Source organism: Oncorhynchus gorbuscha, linkage group LG02, assembly GCF_021184085.1.
Source record: "Oncorhynchus gorbuscha isolate QuinsamMale2020 ecotype Even-year linkage group LG02, OgorEven_v1.0, whole genome shotgun sequence".
Taxonomy (NCBI): Eukaryota; Metazoa; Chordata; class Actinopteri; order Salmoniformes; family Salmonidae; genus Oncorhynchus; species Oncorhynchus gorbuscha.
In genome coordinates, this window is record NC_060174.1 from 99401534 (window position 1) to 99420931 (window position 19398).

The 19398-nt window shown below is 40.5% G+C and overlaps 1 protein-coding gene across 3 annotated transcripts in view; it reads right to left on the bottom strand.

Moving 5' to 3' along the window:
- The window catches only part of LOC124014148 (glucocorticoid receptor), a 112960-nt gene that overhangs the window by 23155 nt on the left and 70407 nt on the right, over positions 1 to 19398 (bottom strand). For 2 of the 3 annotated variants that reach the window (XM_046328903.1, XM_046328894.1), the window contains exons 3-6: positions 10402 to 10568; positions 8381 to 8407; positions 6004 to 6120; positions 4663 to 4941 (exon numbers count right to left, since the gene is read on the bottom strand). In XM_046328903.1, coding sequence (XP_046184859.1) covers positions 4663 to 4941; positions 6004 to 6120; positions 8381 to 8407; positions 10402 to 10568 — 590 coding nt within the window. The remainder of the gene's footprint in view (positions 1 to 4662; positions 4942 to 6003; positions 6121 to 8380; positions 8408 to 10401; positions 10569 to 19398) is intronic. The other variant, XM_046328911.1, reaches the window with a different exon arrangement.

Here is a 19398-nt window from a genome sequence, read left to right on the forward strand (position 1 = left end):
TAAAGAAATAGCAGATCCACACCACATTGAGTGAGGCGTGTTGCAGAAGAGTATGTCCAGTCCGTATATGGAAAAATGAGATTCAAAATATAGAAAATATATACAAGGGATGGGACAAGACAATAAAAAGCATCCCACTGCTACGCCATCTTGGAAAAGTTGTTGCAAACAGGATGCATGTTTTGGAATATTTGAATTACGTCCAGGCTTCCATCTTGTCACTCAATTAGGTTAGTATTGTGGACTTACTACAATGTTGAGCCATCTTCAGCTTTTCTATCACAGCCATTAAACTCTGTAACTGTTTTAAAGTCACCATTTGCCTCATGGTGAAATCCCTCTGCGGTTTCTTTCCTCTCTGGCAACTGAGTTAGGAAAGGCACCTGCATCTTTGTAGTGACTGGGTGCATTAATTCACCATCCAAAGTGTAATTAATATCTTCACCATGCTCAAAGGGACATTCAATGTCTGCATTAAAAATGAAAAATAATCTACCAATAGGTGCCCTTCTTTTGAAGGCATTAAAAAACCTCCCTGGCAGTTAAATATGGACAGAAATTAGGTAGCCCTACAAAAACTAATGTTAAACACTATTATTGCACACAAAGTCCATGCAACTTAAGCACATTTTTTTAGACTTCACTTATTTAGGCTTGCCATAACAAAGGGGTTGAACATTTAAGTTTTTCACTGTTAATGAATTTATAAAAATTCAGAGAAACATAATTCCACTTTGACATTATTTTTTAATTTGACCTTTATTTAACTAGGCAAGTCAGTTAAGAACAAATTCTTATTTTCAATGACGGCCTAGGAACAGTGGGTTAACTGCCTGTTCAGAGGCAGAACGACAGATTTGTACCTTGTCAGCTCGGGGGTTTGAACTTGCAAACTTCCGGTTACTAGTCCAACACCAACACTAGGCTACCCTGCCACCCCAATATGGGGTATTTTGTGTAGGTCAGTGATTGTTTTATAAATAAAAATTATTCAGGCTGTAACAACAAAGTGTGAATATTTTCTGGAGGCAATGTAAGCGGTCAGAGCAGAGGCATTAAATCTCCTCCTGGATCAAGATTCCTTTTGCCTAAATTGTTTTGAAACAGTGCACTTCTGGCTATACCGTATATCCCGGTATGAAACCAACGCCCAACCCTATATTCCATTATTATTAAAAACAATTATAAAGCTCGATACATTTTTTTAAAGTTAACCACGACCCTGCAGAAATGGAATTAGCATTATAAAGAAGGAAATCTGGCAGTTTTATAATATATATATATATATACACACACACATACACAGAGTACCAGTCTAAAGTTGACACCTACTCATTCAAGGGTTTTTCTTTATTTTTACTGTTTCATACATTGATGAATAATAGTAAAGACATCAAAACTATGAAATAACACATATGGAATCATGTAGTAACCTAAAAAAAGTTAAATATATTTGAGATTCTTCAAAGTAGCCACCTATTGCCTTGATGACAGCTTTGCTGTCTGGAATGCATTTCAACTAACAGGTGTGCCTTGTTAAAAGTTTCCTTCTTAATGCATTTGAGCCAATCAGTAGTGTTGTGACAAGGTAGGGGTGGTATACAGAAGATAGGGCTATTTGGTAAAAGACCAAGTCCATATTACGGCAAGAATAGCTCAAATAAGCAAAGAGAAACGACAGTCCATCATCACTTTAAGACATGAAGGTCAGTCAATGCAGAACATTTCAAGAACTAAGTGCAGTCGCAAAAAGCAGACACAGACACTGTTCAAAGGAGACTTCGTGAATTAGGCCTTCATGGGACTATCATTTGTTTTTCTACAGGACAATGACCCAACACACCACCAGGCTGTGTAAGTGCTATCTGACCAATAAGGAGAGTGATGGAGTGCTGCATCAGATGACCTGGCCTCCACAATCACCCGACCTCAACCCAATTGAGATGGTTTGGGATGAGTTGGACCGCAGAGTGAAGGAAAAGCAGCAAACAAGTGCTCAGCATATGTGGGAACTCTGTTGGAAAAGCATTCCAGGTGAAGCTGGTTGAGAGAATGCCAAGAGTGTGCAAAGCTGTCAAGGCAAAGGGTGGCTACTTTGAAGAATCTCAAATCTAAAATATATTTAGATTTGTTTGACACTTTTTTGGTTACTACATGATTCCATGTGTGTTTTTTCCTAGTATTGATGTCTTCACTATTATTCTACAATGTAGAAAATATCAATAAAAACCCTTGAATGAGTAGGTGTCCAAACTTTTGATGGGTACTGTATGTTTTTTGCATTGGGTGAGTCTCAATCCACCAGCATCCGCCGATGTCACGGTGACAGAGCTAGAGCGGTGTTCGTCAGACCATGAGACATCCCAAAAATTTGTACCGTCAGGACGGTTTGGCCCACAAATTATTAAGACCAATCTATGGAAAGATGACTCTCACAAACACGATGGTGTTCTCCGTCTTGGGACTCATCTGAAGTCGGTATAGCCGATCTGCCAACTTCTGTCTATAATGTCCGAACAGTTTGGTCTACACACTAATCTCTGTGGAAAGGTGAGACCCACGAACACGTACATGTTGGTTATTTTGCTCAAGGACGCCCACAGGCCTCACAAGACTCGTCTGAAAGTCCCCCGGTACCAGTTTATTTATTTTTCATAGAAGTACTGAACAAAAATAAACACAACATGCAACAATTTCAACGATTGTACTGAGTTACAGTCCATATAAGGAAATCAGATTAGGCCCTACTGTAATTTCCGGACTATAAACCTCTACTTTATTCCCACACTTTGAACCTCGCGGTTTATACAATGACACGGTTAATTTATGGATTTTTCCCGCTTTCGCAAGATTCATGCCGCCGCCAAAAAACTGAGCACCGTCACATAATGTGACGTAAATCTAGCGCGTTCAAACTTCCCATCATTCTGATTACGGTAGTAATTTTGTCACCCTCATCATGGCAAAGACACAGAGAAATGCATATGATGCAGCTTTCAAGTTGAAGGCAATCGATCTGGCTGTTGGAAAAGGAAATAGAGCTGCTGCATGGGAGCTTGGCCTTAATGAGTCGATTATAAGACTTTGTAAACAGCAGCGTGAGGAACTGACTTTCAGAGGGAAGAAAAGCAGATGGCCCAAAGTATTTGCAGCCACTCGACATCAGTGTAAATCGTGCATTTAAGGTGGCGCTCCGTGTTCAGTGGGAGGCTTGGATGACAAGTAGGGAGAAATCCTTCACTAAAACGGGCCGCATGCGAAGAGCAACTTATGGCCAAGTCTGCCAGTGGGTCCTGACAGCGTGGAGCATTGTCAAAAAATCCACTATCATCAACGGGTTTCGAAAGGCTGGACTGCTGCGTGTTGAAGGGGCAGCATGAGCTCAGCGGGGTATTTGCCTCCGGATGAAAGTGACGAGAGAGACAATGAAAACGATCCAACATCGGATGAAGCAATTCTGAGGCTATTCAACTCCGACACCGAAGGAGATGACTTCAGTGGTTTCAGTGCACAGGAGGAGGCTTGGTAGAGAAATTAACATTAAATGATCTGACAACAGCTCTAGTGGACAATTGCACACTCCCTCAAAACTTGACATCGTTGGCATTGTGTTGTATGACAAAACTTATTGTCCCCAGCACATTGCTATGATCATGCTGTTTAATCAGCTTCTTGATATGCCACACCTGTTAGGTGGATAGATTATCTTGGCAAAGGAGAAATGCTCACTAAGAGGGATGCACAAATGTGTGTAAATAATTTGAGAGAAATAAGCTTTTTGTGTGTATTTTTTGTGTGTATTGAACATTTCTGGGACCTTTTATTGCAGCTAATGAAACATTGGACCAACACTTTACATGTTGCGTTGATATTTTTGTTCAGTACATATTATATTTATATATATATATGGAGACTGTTTAGTATCAAAAATAAGGGGTTAAATACATGTAAAAAAAAAAAAAAAAGCTTATTGATCTTTCTTATATCTCTCAGATATAGAACAGGCACTTTAGAACGAAGTTCCTTTAGATTGTTTTGGGGACTATCCGTTGTTCCATGTAGTGAATCTGTACTTCAAGTGGTCTTAAAATTCAAAATCAAATTGAAAAATGATCCTTGGTATGACCTTTTTTTAAACAATTCCATATAGCTTAGTAGAACCCCTCCCAGCTTAGTCAGGGCTTAGACTGTTATGGGTTAAGTCAATGTTAAAAGTGACCTTTAATTGCAGTTCAATCATCTCTCATTGTTGAGACTTCAAAAGTGTTGAAGGTCCTTTCAGATCATATTTGATTAACAATGCAGTGGTTATGTAAGATTTCTCCACAAGTTATTTCATTCCAGGCCAGTTGGCCGCTGGAAGAGACCAAGGCACAAAGTAAATATTTGGGCCGATTATCAAACCATGCTCCTTCGTTCTCATGATTAGAGGCCGGGGGTCAACTCAATTCCATTCCACAATCAATAAAATGGAAATTCATGAGATGAATACAAAAATATCGTCATTAATTTGCAAGCCACTGGATTTACATTTAGGCCTAGCTCATTTCCTGAATTAACTCGAGTTGAAATGGAATGGACCAAGCCTAGCCCATAATGACTGCTAGTCATATTTGTGCTAAAATGTCCCCGTGTTAATGGAGGTGTACAAGGTGTTCTCACCTGGTAGGGACTTGGCCCATTTGACGGCTGAGACAACCTGCTGTCCGCCCAGCCTGTTGAGGGTGGTCATGAGGCGGGTGGAGGTGTCGGGAATGGTGCTGTCGTAGCCAGAGTAAATGGCCTCCGGCTCAATGGCTTTGAGCAGGGATAGCATGGTGGGTACCAGCTGGGGCATGGACTTGGGGATCAAGGCGCAAGCCCTCTCGTCAGGTGGGGGAGGGTTCGGCTCCATCGTCGTCTGCTGACCTTTTAATCGGATCAGCTTCTTGTTTTTCCTCGCTGCAAAGAGGGAGACAGAGAATAAAAGAGAGCTGATCAGTAATTCTCCTCCCTGTTAGCTATCGTATCTCACTCATCCCAGGTGGTGATAGTGCATAGACCACACAGACACCTTGCCTTGTCTTTTCATAACAAAAACATGCAGCCTATAGGATGCCTTATCCGGTTACCTTGGCTACAGTTTACATCTAACATAAAGGTCGGTCATCCACATTGGGTTACGCCTGAAAAGGTTTTAATAATCGAAAGACTTAAAAAGAGCAACGTAACACGAGAAGAATACAAAATGTATTTTGGACTTGGGTGAAAACCTGTTCTATCAATTTTGTTATAATATGTGGCGCTTGGCAACGGATGAGAGGGTCACCATCAAAAAACCATCTCAATCTTTCCTATCCTTTTTTTATTTCCTCCATACACGTTTCTATGGCAACTAAGAGCCGTTCTGGTACAACCCAAGGTTTTGGTTGTCTGCTTATGCACCCATATCCATCAAGGTTTTTTTCCCCCTCTCTGACTCACAAATAAAATCAACAATTTAATACCCTGCAGCACTGTGAGAATGAACATGTATATAAATAGCATGAAGTGGATTATCGTCATGTCCATTTCCGCAGAGTGCTGCCTCTTTCTTAATGGCATATTTTCGTTCTCACTTGACCATTTAGGCCATATTTCCCTTAACACAAATGTCCACAACCAAACACAGCTGATGTGAACCTTGTATCCATCTTTCTATGGCTCAGGGACATGGGAACAACTGGCTCTGACTGAATGACTGTTGTTGATCACTGGCTCTGACCCTTGTTAAACACTGGGCCAAAGAGGAACCACTGGGTTAGTTTATGTCAACAGCCCACTACTGGCTTAAGTGAATCCAAGAGTTAATCCTACTCCTAATCACAATCGCTATAGGGGACGAAAACATAAAGCCCTACCTTTCAGAGACAACATGCTGTCTACCTTTGCCAGATGACTATGTCTGCCAAAAGACTGAAATAGTGTATACTACCAGTTCACTGATATGAGAACAATATGAATGTGTGTTGGTGCCACTCTTACCTTCCAGATTCATCCCTGCTTGGAGACACTTGCGGAAGCGGCATGCCGGGCAGTTCTTCCTGCGGATCTTGTCTATGATGCAGTCGTTCCTCCCAGCGCACAGATAGTTGTGTTGTCCTGGGGATGGAGGAACATGGTAATTAAAACGACACATTTCACTGCACCTATCCGGTGTGTGACAATAAAACATTTTTGTTTTTCTCGTTTTTACTAGCAAGAGAGTCTAAGCCAAGCACTGCTGGTTGCCGTTCATGACCTAAAGGTCAATTAAGGTGACACCATGGACAGGTAACATAGTAGCCTAAGCTTTTTAAAAACAGAGATAAAGAGATTGTCCCTATGCTGTGGGTGTAATGCTGTTGATAGTGTGGCCTAGATTTGAAGACGAGTGGGAAAAATATATTGTTTGTATGACAGAGCCTGGAGAATGCCAACTGAACAAAAAATGTTCACCCAGATCAACACATCTTCTATGGTAGACAGAGGCTATGCTCATGACTAACTAGTTTAATATAAGCAACAAGTAGGCCTACCCAACTGTACTCACATCATCGTTCCCATACAAAAACAACATAGTACATCTACAGATAACATGTTTTATACCAACTATAAATAATGAGATCAAATGCCACACTTTCTAATGATGTGATAGCTTTTTTTGTTTGATCTACAGTCAGGGCATTTAAGTAAAAGTTTGTTAAACAGGTTAATATATTACTGTTTTACAGTACCACAACAAATGATTAACCACAGAGAAACACAGCCAAAGCACTGCAGAACAATATCCACCTGGAACCTGCAACATCAAATCCCAGCTAACTGTAATGCAGTGGGTAGTCATGGCAGCAGCAGCCACTGCAAAGCGCAGAGCAAACAACCATCCATAAACTAAACTAAACAGTGCCAGCTGAATCCCCAGAAGCATCTGCTCTCTAATCCCATTTTCATACAGTAGGCTTTTGAGGAGGACTTGGCTGGTGGTAGGTGCTAGGCTAGCCCTGGTTGGCAGGCTTCCTCCAGCCCTGCTGAGAAAACATGGTCAGGCTATAGGGATACAGTGGGAGTGGGGGAAGGGAAACGGGGACTCTTTGGTTGGAGGGTGACGTCACTAGCCATCCAAACATGACTAGGGTGTCATGTGACATGTTGACAGGTAATGGTGATTTGTGTGTCATAACCGACCACTGCGGGGCTTGCTCCTCCAGCTCTGCCTCTAACATTCGTCCCAAATAGCACCTTACTGTATAGCACACTATAAAGAGAGGAATAGGTTGTCATTTGAGTCAGACAAAGACACAGTAGGCTAGAAAGGTACACAAAGACGCCCTACATCATACCGAGCGTAGTGGGAACAGCAGATAAGTACACATGCTACTTGTATCATCCCTTTACAGGCCTTTACCTTGTGCCTATTATGCTGTGAGAATCCCAGTGGCATCTTTATACACAATAACATGCTATGCTGAACCTTTCTTATATTTGTTGGTATGATTGACATACCAACAAACATTGTATTGTCACAAATATACAAAATGAGTGCATTTCCATTCTAGTGTTCTATCATCACAGGTCAATAAAGAGGTTCACTAGTGTTAATTTAAACTGCACGGTTAGTTATTCTGAAAAATGGGCATCTGTTATAATATTTCAAATTATAACAAGTTAAAAATAACCCAGGGGAAACAAATCATTAGAATCAGTGCAGTTACAGTATGACATTATTGGGTTTTGTGCATAAATACATCTCTTAAAGGCCCAATGTAGCTGTTTTTTTGTAAATCTCAAAATCAAATAATGTCTTGGTAACAATTAAGTACCTTAGTGTGATTTTGGACCATTTTGATTGAAAACAAAGAAACAAAAATTGCTTCTTAGCAAGAGCAATTTCTCAAGCAAGAATTTAGCTAGGACTGTTTGGGAGTGGTCTGAGCGGGGAAAACTGAAAACTAGTTATTGTCAGAGAGGTTTGGAACTCTTTCTTATTAATCTATTAACCAATTTACTGCCTGGTGTTGTCATCAGGCAGGCCAAAACTCCATCCCAACAAAACAGGTTGAAATTTCAGGCAATCTTTTCAAACAGCTCTTACACTAACAGGGCATTATTATTTTCACAACTTCAAAGAATTATTCCAAAATCACGTTGACTGCACTGGACCTTTAACTCTATTAGCGAAGTGATGATAGAGCCACATTCCAAGCAGGAATTAAAAACAGAATTTAAATACATTATGAATCATCAAATCACAAACACATGCATTGAGAAGGGTACACGAGAGACTGTATGTTCAATCTTGCATATCAGGTCAGATTTCCAGTACAGTGATTAAGGGACATGGATAAAGCAGAAGTGTTATTAAAAAGGTATTTTTATTTACCATCGGTGTTTTGTCGTGCTCTCCATCCTTCACCATAGCGACAACAACCGTAGAATGGAGGAAGAAAGAGCAAAATAACAGATATGACGTCTTCTTGCTGAAAGTACAGCTCAATTCAAGTCTCAAAAAAGTTCAATATTATTTTACTTGGTCATTTACACCAGTAAAGTTGAAATAACGTTTTCAATATGTAACAATTATCCTTTATAAACTGAACTCAAATATTATATTTCACTCAGAGTAATATCTGTTATTTTTGTAGTTAAACGCAGGGTTTGAATTTGTCAAACAGATCCAGTAGCTATATCTCCATTCTTTTAATACAAACAGTCATGTATGCACTTTGATGAGAACGAAATAGTTGTTACAAACTACGTAAATACACCTCAACATAACGTTCATGGCTGCTCGATTGTATTCATAGGAGTAACAGTAGCATGGCAGCCCACTTGTCAAGCATTCAGAGAAACCAAATGGACTTCAAAGGCAGTCCCAGTGAATGGTACATTGACTGTGGTAGTGAGCTTGTAATGAAACAAATCTAGGCTACGTTAAGAGAAAATGGTTCAAATAACAAACCGAAAAAGGCTACAAATCACAAACACACACATACAGTGCATTTGGAAAGTATTCAGACCCCTTGACTTTTTCCACATTGTTATGTTACAGCCTTATTCTAAAATGGATTAAACATTTTTTTTCCTCATCAATCTACACACAATACACCATAATGACAAAGCGAAAACAGGATTAGACACTTTTCCACATTTATTAAAACACACTGTCATCAGCAAGCACTTTGTGCCAGTCTCCACCCTTCACTAATAGCATATCAGCCACTCTTCACTAATAGCATATCAGCCACCCTTCACTAATAGCACCAGCCACTCTTCACTAATAGCATATCAGCCACCCTTCACTAATAGCACCAGCCACCCTTCACTAATAGCATATCAGCCACTCTTCACTAATAGCATATCATCAGCCACCCTTCACTAATAGCAGATCAGCCACCCTTCACTAATAGCAGATCAGCCACCCTTCACTAATAGCATATCAGCCACTCTTCACTAATAGCATATCAGCCACCCTTCACTAATAGCAGATCAGCCACCCTTCACTAATAGCAGATCAGCCACCCTTCACTAATAGCATATCAGCCACTCTTCACTAATAGCATATCAGCCACTCTTCACTAATAGCATATCAGCCACCCTTCACTAATAGCATATCAGCTACCCTTCACTAATAGCATATCAGCCACCCTTCACTAATAGCATATCAGCCACCCTTCACTAATAGCATATCAGCCACTCTTCACTAATAGCCTTTCGCCTCAAATGAGTAAACTAACGTAATGATTACTATTTTATCTAAAACTAGTTCCAAGATAAGCTCTTTAAAAATACAAATTAACCCTTTGAAGCACAATATAGGCCTACACAATGGAACAGCATCTTTTAGTGGCATCTCTCCCTTATGAAACAGGAGAGGAGATCTCATGGAATTCTAATGAGCAACAGTTGTTTGGACAGGCTGTTCAGAGGTATAGGATGCAAACAATGGGTTGGAGATAAAAATAGCAGCATAGACACCACAGCCTGATAGAAAACCATGAGTCACTAGCCTACTCTGGCCTGGGGAAATAGAAGCCTAAAGAAACCTTTTCTGATACTATTTGTGTGAACCTAAAATGTTCCTAATCTTAGCTAGAAATTGTAAGAAAATCAGTTGAATAAAATAGTCTGCTCAAATGAAACATTACAATGAGCCTGCTTTTTAACACAGAGCCAATCGGTACCCTTTTGTTAGAATATCTAGGCTAGCCTATAGGTAAAGACACCACTTGTGAGTCCACATGTCATGTGTCAAAAAGGACATACAAGTGTACTACTGCAATGCCGATGTACATTTTACCACAAAAGATTGACCGGTACATATGTTCAACTATAGTCTACTATTGATAGGTAGAACTGGGCATGAATGGAGTTGTGAGTGTGGATGTTTACTACGTCACCAACCTTCAACTGCCCTCTTGAAGAAGACCTTGCAGCTTCCGCAGGTGAGGACTCCATAGTGGCAACCAGACGCCTCATCTGAACACACCAGGCAGATCTTATGGGTTGGACCGCTGGGCTTGGCAGGGGCTGACGACGCAGAGCCGCTGGCCTCGGGTCTCGCCTTTGGACTGCACAAACACAAAACAAAAGTTTCATATCAGATCCATTAAAATTACAAGTATTTTTAAAGAAACAGTTGTTTTAGTTTGACACAGGTGAATATCACTCAGATCCAGACAGCTATCGAAGGGTGGGTTGTTAAGCAACAAAACCGATGCGTGTACAACTTTGGGCAAAACAGAAGGGGTTGGCTGACATTCAAAGGATTATTGACAACATGTAAAGTTAAATATTTGGTGACAAAACAGTTTATTGAAATCAAATGCATTTGTACAATATGCACCAGTTGTCTCTAAAATACAGTAACTTCAGAATGTATGCACACTCTGACCTTTATCCACATTTTATTGTTACAGCCTTCATTTAAAATGGTTTTAAATCACTGGCCTACACACAATACCCCATAATCTAAAAATGATATTTTTACAAATCAATAAAAATTAAAAGCTAAAATGTTTTGAGTCAATAAGTATTCAACCCCTATGTTATGGCAAGCCTAAATCAATTCAGGAGTAAGAATTTGCTTAACAAGTCACATAATAAGTTGCATGGACTGAATCTAATTCAACTTTGGATGGTGTATCAATAAACCCAGTCACAACAAAGATACAGGTGTCCTTCCTAACTCAGTTTCTGGATAGGAAGGAAACCGCTCAGGGATTTCACCATGAGGCCAATTTAAAACAGTTAAGTGTTTAATGGCTGTGATAGGAGAAAACTGAGGATGGATCGACATTGTAGTTACTCCACAATACTAACATAAATGACAGAGAGAAATGGAAGCCTGGACATAATACAAATATTCCAACACATGCATCCTGTTTGCTATAAGGCACTAAAGTTAAACTACATCAAGTGTGGCCAAAAAAATGACTATGTCCTGAATACACTTTTAAGTCCAAACACGTTACGTTTGGGGCAAATCCAACACATCACTGAGTACCAATCTTCATATTTTCAAGCATGGTGGTGGCCGCATCATGTTAAGGGTATGCTTGTCATTGGCAAATAGGGATTTTTGGGGAGATAAAAAGAAACGGAACAGAGCTAAGCACGGGCAAAATCCTACAGTAAAACCTGTTTCAGTCTGCTTTCCAACAGACACTGGGAGACAAATTCACCTTTCAGAAGGACAATAACCTAAAACACAAGGTCAAATACACACTGGAGTTGCTTACCAAGACAACATTGAATGTTCCTGAGTGGCCCAGTTACATTTGACTTAATTGGCTTGAAAATCTATGGCAAGACTTGTAAATGGCTGTCTAGCAATGATTAACAAACTTAACAGAGCTTGAATAATTTTATAAAGAAAAATGTGCAAATATTGTACAATCCAGGTGAACAAAGCTCTTAGAGACTTACCCAAAAAGATTCACAGCTCTAATTGCTGCCAAAGGTGATTCTACTATGTATTGACTCCGGGTAAGGAATACTTATGTTATCAAGAGGTATGCGTTTTATTTTTCACAATTGTTTTTACAAATGTAATCATTTTTCTTCTACTTATACATTTATTTTGTGTAGATCGTTGAACAAAAAAATGACAATGAAATCAATTTTAATCCCACTTTGTAACAAAATGTGGAATAAGTTAAGATGTGAATAATTTGACTGCACTGTACATGGTTACAGTCGTTGGTTAGCAAGCTAGCTAATTTGAGCTATATTAGCATAGACGTGACATAAGTCAAAACACCTCAAAATAAGACATGGTATAAAGAACAAGCAAGAACAAGCTGAAACTAGCCACCAACGATTGCCCACATGGCAGCTTCTCGTCACTGTTGCTAGCTATCTGACCGTTCAGAATCATAAAAGACTGCCTTTTACCCCTGACATACACGTGCATCATTTTCATGACGTTGTCAGGCAACCCGTGTATAGGCAATTTTATGAGGGATTATTGGTGTTCAGCAAGAACATTTGACAATAGCAATCAAAACAGCTTAATATTTTCTGTGTTTTGTCTGACTTTCATCCAAAGAGTCATCTGAGTTACTGCAAGGCAAACAATTCTTAATGCAAGGTTGTTAATCATAACACAGGTAGTTTCCTAGAAAATATATGGCATTTATGGTTACGCCAGGAGAGTAACGACTGAGGTTTTAATCTCACACTCAAGCATCAACTGAAGGATACTGTAATATACTGTCATGTCTGAGCCAGGATAATTACCCGCCTTGGTTGCAATTCCACGATTGTAATTATCTCCGACTCCCTTTCACATTAAATTAACGACGGTATGAAACTACAGAAACTTAACACTACTTTGTCAAAGCAATGCTGACAGAAGTACACTAGGAGTAACCTTTTAACGTCTCGACAGACAAAAAGCATTTACTAATTTCTAATACAATCCATAGGAAGATTTGAACAGCATTAGGTAAAGCTTTCCACCCTAGTTTGCTTTGCCAACACAACTGACAGGGCTTATATTATAGGCTACAAAAGGGAAGCACAGACACGAGCTGCCCAATGACACAAACCTATCAGACAAGCTAAATTACTTCTATGCTCGCCATGAGAGCATCAGCTGTTCGGGATGACTGTGTGATCATGCTCTCCGTATCCGATGTGAGTAAGACCTTTAAACAGGTCAACATTCACAAGGCCGCAGGGCCAGGCGGACTACCAGGACGTGTACTCCGAGCATGCGCTGACATTTTCAACCTGTTCCTGCCTGAGTCTGTAATACCAACATGTTTCAAGCAAACCACCATAGTCCCAGAGCCCAAGAACACCAAGGTAACATGCATAAATGACTACCAACAGGTAGCATTTACGTCTGTAGCCATGAAGTGCTTTGAAAGGCTGGTCATGGCTCCCAGAAGCTCTAGATCCACTCATATTCACATCATTAAGTTTGCTGACGACAACAGTGAGACACCAACAGCGATGAGACAGCCTATAGGGAGGAGGTCAGAGACCAGGACAACATCCTTTCCCTCAATGTGAGCAAGACAAAGGAGCTGATCATGGACTATAGGAAAAGGACGGCAGAACAGGCCTCCATTAACTTTGACAGGGCTGAAGTGGAACAGGTCGAGAGTTAAGTTCCTTGGTGTCCACATTACCAACAAACTATCATGGTCCAAACACACCAAGACCGTTGTGAAGAGGGACACCTTTGTCCCTTGGGAGACTGAAAAGATTTGGCATGGGTCCCCAGATCCTTAACATTAAACAGCTGCATCCTGACCGGTTGCATCACCGACTGGATTTATATACTAGGCCGTGTCACCCAAATCATAGACTGTTCTCTCTGCTACCGCAAGGCAAGCAGAAAGGGAGCACCAAGTCTAGGACCAAAATGGTTCTTAATAGCTTCTACCCACAAGCCTGCTGAACAATTAATCAAATGGCCACCCGGACTATTTACATTGACCTCCCTGTTTTTACACTGCTGCTACTTGCTGTTTATTATCTACGTATAATCACATAACCTGTACCCCCCGTATTGACTCAATTTACATTATCAAGCATAGATTATCAAGCATATAGCCTCGTTAACGTTTTGTAATTTTCTCGTTACAAAAAAAAAAAAACGTTTTGTACTTTAGTTTATTTGGTAAATATTTTCTTAACTCTATTTCTTGAACTGCATTGTTGGTTAAGGGCTTGTAAGTAAGCATTTCACGGTAAGGTCTACACCTGCTGTATTCGGTGCATGTGACAAATACATTTGATTATGTAACTTATGTAAGAGATCTTGAGAAGTTGGCCTAACGTCTTTCAAGGTTTATGGATGGTGTTGTATAGACTAGGGCATGGCATTTACATTCAATACAAGTCACGCAGCTGAGGGAGGCCCAAAGAGTATGACCTAAATTCAAAGGCCAGTCTAATGGTCATTGGAAAGACGACACTTGTTTATATAAGTGGTGGTGGTGGTGGGGGGGGGCTTTGGCAGGCAGCCAAGCCATTCACAGGATTTAGGCTGGATTTAGGCTGACTACAAAGCTGCTTGCCAGCTCATTCCATGAAAATATTCCGTGTTTACACTACTATCCCCGGACACCAATTGCCTGCGACTAGCAAACTAATAAATACCTTTGGTATGAGTAAACTAAAACTTCAATTAATAGCCCAGGAGCTTATTTGATTAAATCACTTAAAACATGTGCTTATTAAAGACAGGCTTCTATTTGAGCCAGGTATCTATTTCCTTAATGCACACAGCATTGCTCATTTGCATAGTAAATTGTTGAATTCCAGCATTAATACATTTCTTCATTTCCTGCACTAATGTGTTATCATTTACACACTGTCACATTTTCTGTCTTACTATGCCTCTATATAAAAAAAATATGAATATATAATATATATATATTTTATTTTACAGAAGAATTATTCTTCCCTGACTGCATTTGGTAGTTCTTACCTTTGCCACTAGAGACCGACTGATGGTGGTCTGTACTCCCGAAGCTGTTGACTGTATTTGTGCTTGCCATTTTAACTAGTAGTTCTCAGCTGTTCGCAACCAATGGCTAGCAGTTTCTTACTGTCGGTAAAAACAGGTTGCCATAATCTTTGAGTCATGACTGAATTCTTTAATGTAATCAAACATTAAACCTCGTAAACTTGCATGTTAACCCCGTAAGCAATTCATTTAGACCAAGCGTTTATTTGAAACAAGCGTTTAGTTACTTGCTGAAATGTGTGCTGCTGCCCGGCTTTTAAAAAGGGACAAGTGGCTATTTGAGACCGTTTAATTGAAGTTTTATAGTATGTGTAAACTAAAAAAGCCTAAAGTAGTGTTTTCGGAAAGAATTCAGACCCTTGACTTTTTCCACAGTTAAGTTACAGCCTTGTTCTAAAATTGATTACATTTTTCCCTCAATCTACACACAATACCCCATAGGGGCGGCAGCGTAGCCTAGTGGTTAGAGCGTTGGACTAGTAACCGGAAGGTTGCAAGTTCAAACCCCCGAGCTGACAAGGTACAAATCTGTCGTTCTGCCTCTGAACAAGCAGTTAACCCACTGTTCCCAGGCCGTCATTGAAAATAAGAATGTGTTCTTAACTGACTTGCCTGGTTAAATAAAGGTTAAAAAAATGTTTTAAAAAATGACAAAGCAAAAACTGTTTTTGAGAATTTTGCAAATTCATAAAAATAAACTGAAATATCACATTTACATAAGTATTCAGACCCTTTACTCAGTTATTTGTTGAAGCACATTTGGCATTGATTACAGCCTCAAGTCTTCTTGGGTAGGACGCTACAAGCTTGGCACACCTGTATTTGGAGATTCACCCATTCTTCTTTGCAGATCTTGGAAGGGTCTTAGTGGTTCCAAACTTCTTCCATTTAAGAATGATGGAGGCCACTGTGTTCTTGGGGACCTTCAATGCTGCAGAAACGTTTTGGTACCCTTCACCAGATCTGTGCCTCGACACAATCCTGTCTTGGAGCTCTACGGACAATTCCTTCGAACTCATGACTTGGTTTTTGCTCTGATGTGCACTGTCAACTGTGGGATCCTATATAGACAGGTGTGTGCCTTTCCAAATCATGTCCAATCAATTGAATTTACCAATCAAGTTGTAAAAACCACTCAAGGATGATCAATGGAAACAGGATGATCAATGGAAACAGGATGCACCTCAATGGAAACAGGATGCACCTGAGCTCAATAGTGAAGGGTCTGAATACTTGTGTAAATCAAGGCATCTGTTTTAAAATTTTTATTAAAAAACTGTTTTTGCTTTGTCATTATGGGGTAGAGTGTGTGTAGATTGAAGAGTATTTAATACATTTAAGAATAAGGCTGTGACATTACAAAATATAGAAAAAGTCAAGGGGTCTGATTACTTTCCAAATGTACTGCATGTGAAAATTAAAACAACTTTAGCAAAGGTCTTTCAAGTCATGGAGTTCTTTACTTTTACAAGACCACAGATATTAAAAACAGTAGATAGTGTATGAGGTCAGCGCTAGCACTTATGGAAAACTACAGATTCCGCGTGAAGTATTTGAATTTGAAGGGTGCCATAATACTGTATGGGGTTGAATGGCACCCCAAATGTTTGTTTTTTTTGCTAAAGATAATGGTGAAAGTGGCCATAACTAGCAAAGGATCATGGCCGATGTAGTCGTTTTCATCCTGCCTGAGCGAGTCAACCTTAATGTCTATCGCATGTGAGCGCAAGCCTCCTCGTAGCCTGCTGGCCAGTGATTGGTTTGTGTCCGCATGTGGTCCTTTGTGATGACAACTATAGTAGTATCTCGATTTGTTGCAAACTTTTAAATAATTTACAGTGGGGATCGAACTTGATCATAATAAACACATTTTAGAGCTCAAAACATCTGTCTATTTTGTTTGGCAGTTATTGTGATCGCAATTTACATAGGCTTTCTAGGGCAGATCAGGGATTCTGACACCGCTAGGTTGCTACGCAGTAGCCGACCTGCAGAGCTTGTGACCTCACGCTCCAGACCAGACACTGGGGGCCTGAATAAGGCATAGACAGGTGAGGAAACGTCAAACTTCAAACAACACCTCATGGAGGATGCATACAGGGTAATGTGGATGCTTTATATTGACCATCAGGGTGTACTGTACTCTGTCCATGCATACTAAATGTTTGCACTTCTGGTGACTTGAACTACATTGCATACTCTATGAATATGACCATAGGGGGAGGGGGGGAGGTTCTTATGACATTGCCAGCAGTAAGAATTGAGTTTGAATACCAAAAAGACAAGGACAGTAGCTTTCAAATTATGTACCCAAACAACCACAGGGTTGACGATTTCTTCATCAAATCAGCCATAAAACCCCTTGAGACAGGGGGAATGGAAGCTTGTTGTGAGCAACAGGAGAGTGGCAATAATGCAAGCTTAAACAGAAATATATATATTCTAGCCTGTCTGTAACAGTGTTATGTTAGACCCTCTATTTTCCACCACAAAACATCAAATGGCCAAAAAGAGTAGAACCAGCTCACCTGCTTTTACACTATGATTTGAATATTGAATGTTGAATGATTACTTGAAGGAAGTTTCCCCATATTTAAAACAAGATTTCAGTTCACGTAACAGGGTTGACCTTAAAATGAGGGACAAACTTAAATGAATCACTAATCACATTAAATAAATTACAATCTTCAGAAAAGACTGTCAAAGTAATAAAATAACTAAGGCTTTACAATTAGGGTGAAGATTTGAATAAAAGTGTTGGGTATTGAGTGGGTTAAAGTCTTATTAGAAGTCAGAGAGGGTGTACGGAGGGACATGTCAAAATGCAGAATTTTGGCACATTAGCAAGTCTTTTACTCATAATAAAAAATATGATTGAATTCTCCATGTGGTCTATATTAAAAAGGACACTTCATTTAATATAGCAGGCTTTTAAAATTCTATATTGGTGGACAATTTCTACTTAAAATAACAAATTGACGCAAAAGGCACTCATTTTGTGGAATGATCCTAATACAGCAGCAAAAGATGCTTACACCTTAGCATTTTGAAAGGGGGAAAAAAACATGGACTTTGAAAAGTGACCACTGGGTGGTCTGACAGACTCCCGCCCATTTCAGCATCCAGCCCTGGCCCTTCCCCCGCTACTCCCGGCCTACTCACTCGCTCTACTCCCTCTGCATCAGAGCTTTGTGGCACTCAGCCATGCAGTATCAAGCCTCAGTAGGAATGCCCCCACACTGAACCAGAGAGCAATGAACACAAATCCCCTCACACACACACACACACACACACACACACACACACACACACACACACACACACACACACACACACACACACACACACACACACACACACACACACACACACACACACACACACACACACACACACTTAAAACTGCAATTCTGCTAAATGCATGAACAGCCTAAACCACGATAAGGTGAAAAAAGCAATGAAGTAGGTTTCAGTTCAATGACCTTGGTTAATCTATCTCCGCCTACACAACTCTCATTCTGTAGGCAGCGCAAGAACTGGAGAGTGATACAGTATCACTAAAATCAAAGAGACAACATGAACAAGACAGACAGTGTGGGATGATGATGTTACTAACAAACCATTCAACATTAGTTAATTGCACAATTTTTATATACAGTGGGGCAAAAAAGTATTTAGTCACCAACCAACTGTGCAAGTTCTCCCACTTAAAAGGATGAGAGAGGCCTGTAATTTTCATCATGACTGATTTGGACCTTCTTGATCCAAATCAGTCAGGTTTCAAGACTAGTCATTCAACTGAGACTGCTCTCCTCTGTATCACGGAGGCGCTCCGCACTGCTAAAGCTAACTCTCTCTCCTCTGCTCTCATCCTTCTAGATCTATCGGCTGCCTTCGATACTGTGAACCATCAGATCCTCCTCTCCACCCTCTCCGAGTTGGGCATCTCCGGCGCGGCCCACGCTTGGATTGCGTCCTACCTGACAGGTCGCTCCTACCAGGTGGCGTGGCGAGAATCTGTCTCCTCACCACGCACTCTCACCACTGGTGTCCCCCAGGGCTCTGTTCTAGGCCCTCTCCTATTCTCGCTATACACCAAGTGACTTGGCTCTGTCATAACCTCACATGGTCTCTCCTATCATTGCTATGCAGACGACACACAACTAATCTTCTCCTTTCCCCCTTCTGATGACCAGATGGCGAATCGCATCTCTGCATGTCTGGCAGACATATCAGTGTGGATCACGGATCACCACCTCAAGCTGAACTTCGGCAAGACGGAGCTGCTCTTCCTCCCGGGGAAGGACTGCCCGTTCCATGATCTCGCCATCGCGGTTGACAACTCCATTGTGTCCTCCTCCCAGAGCGCTAAGAACCTTGGTGTGATCCTGGACAACACCCTGTTGTTCTCAACC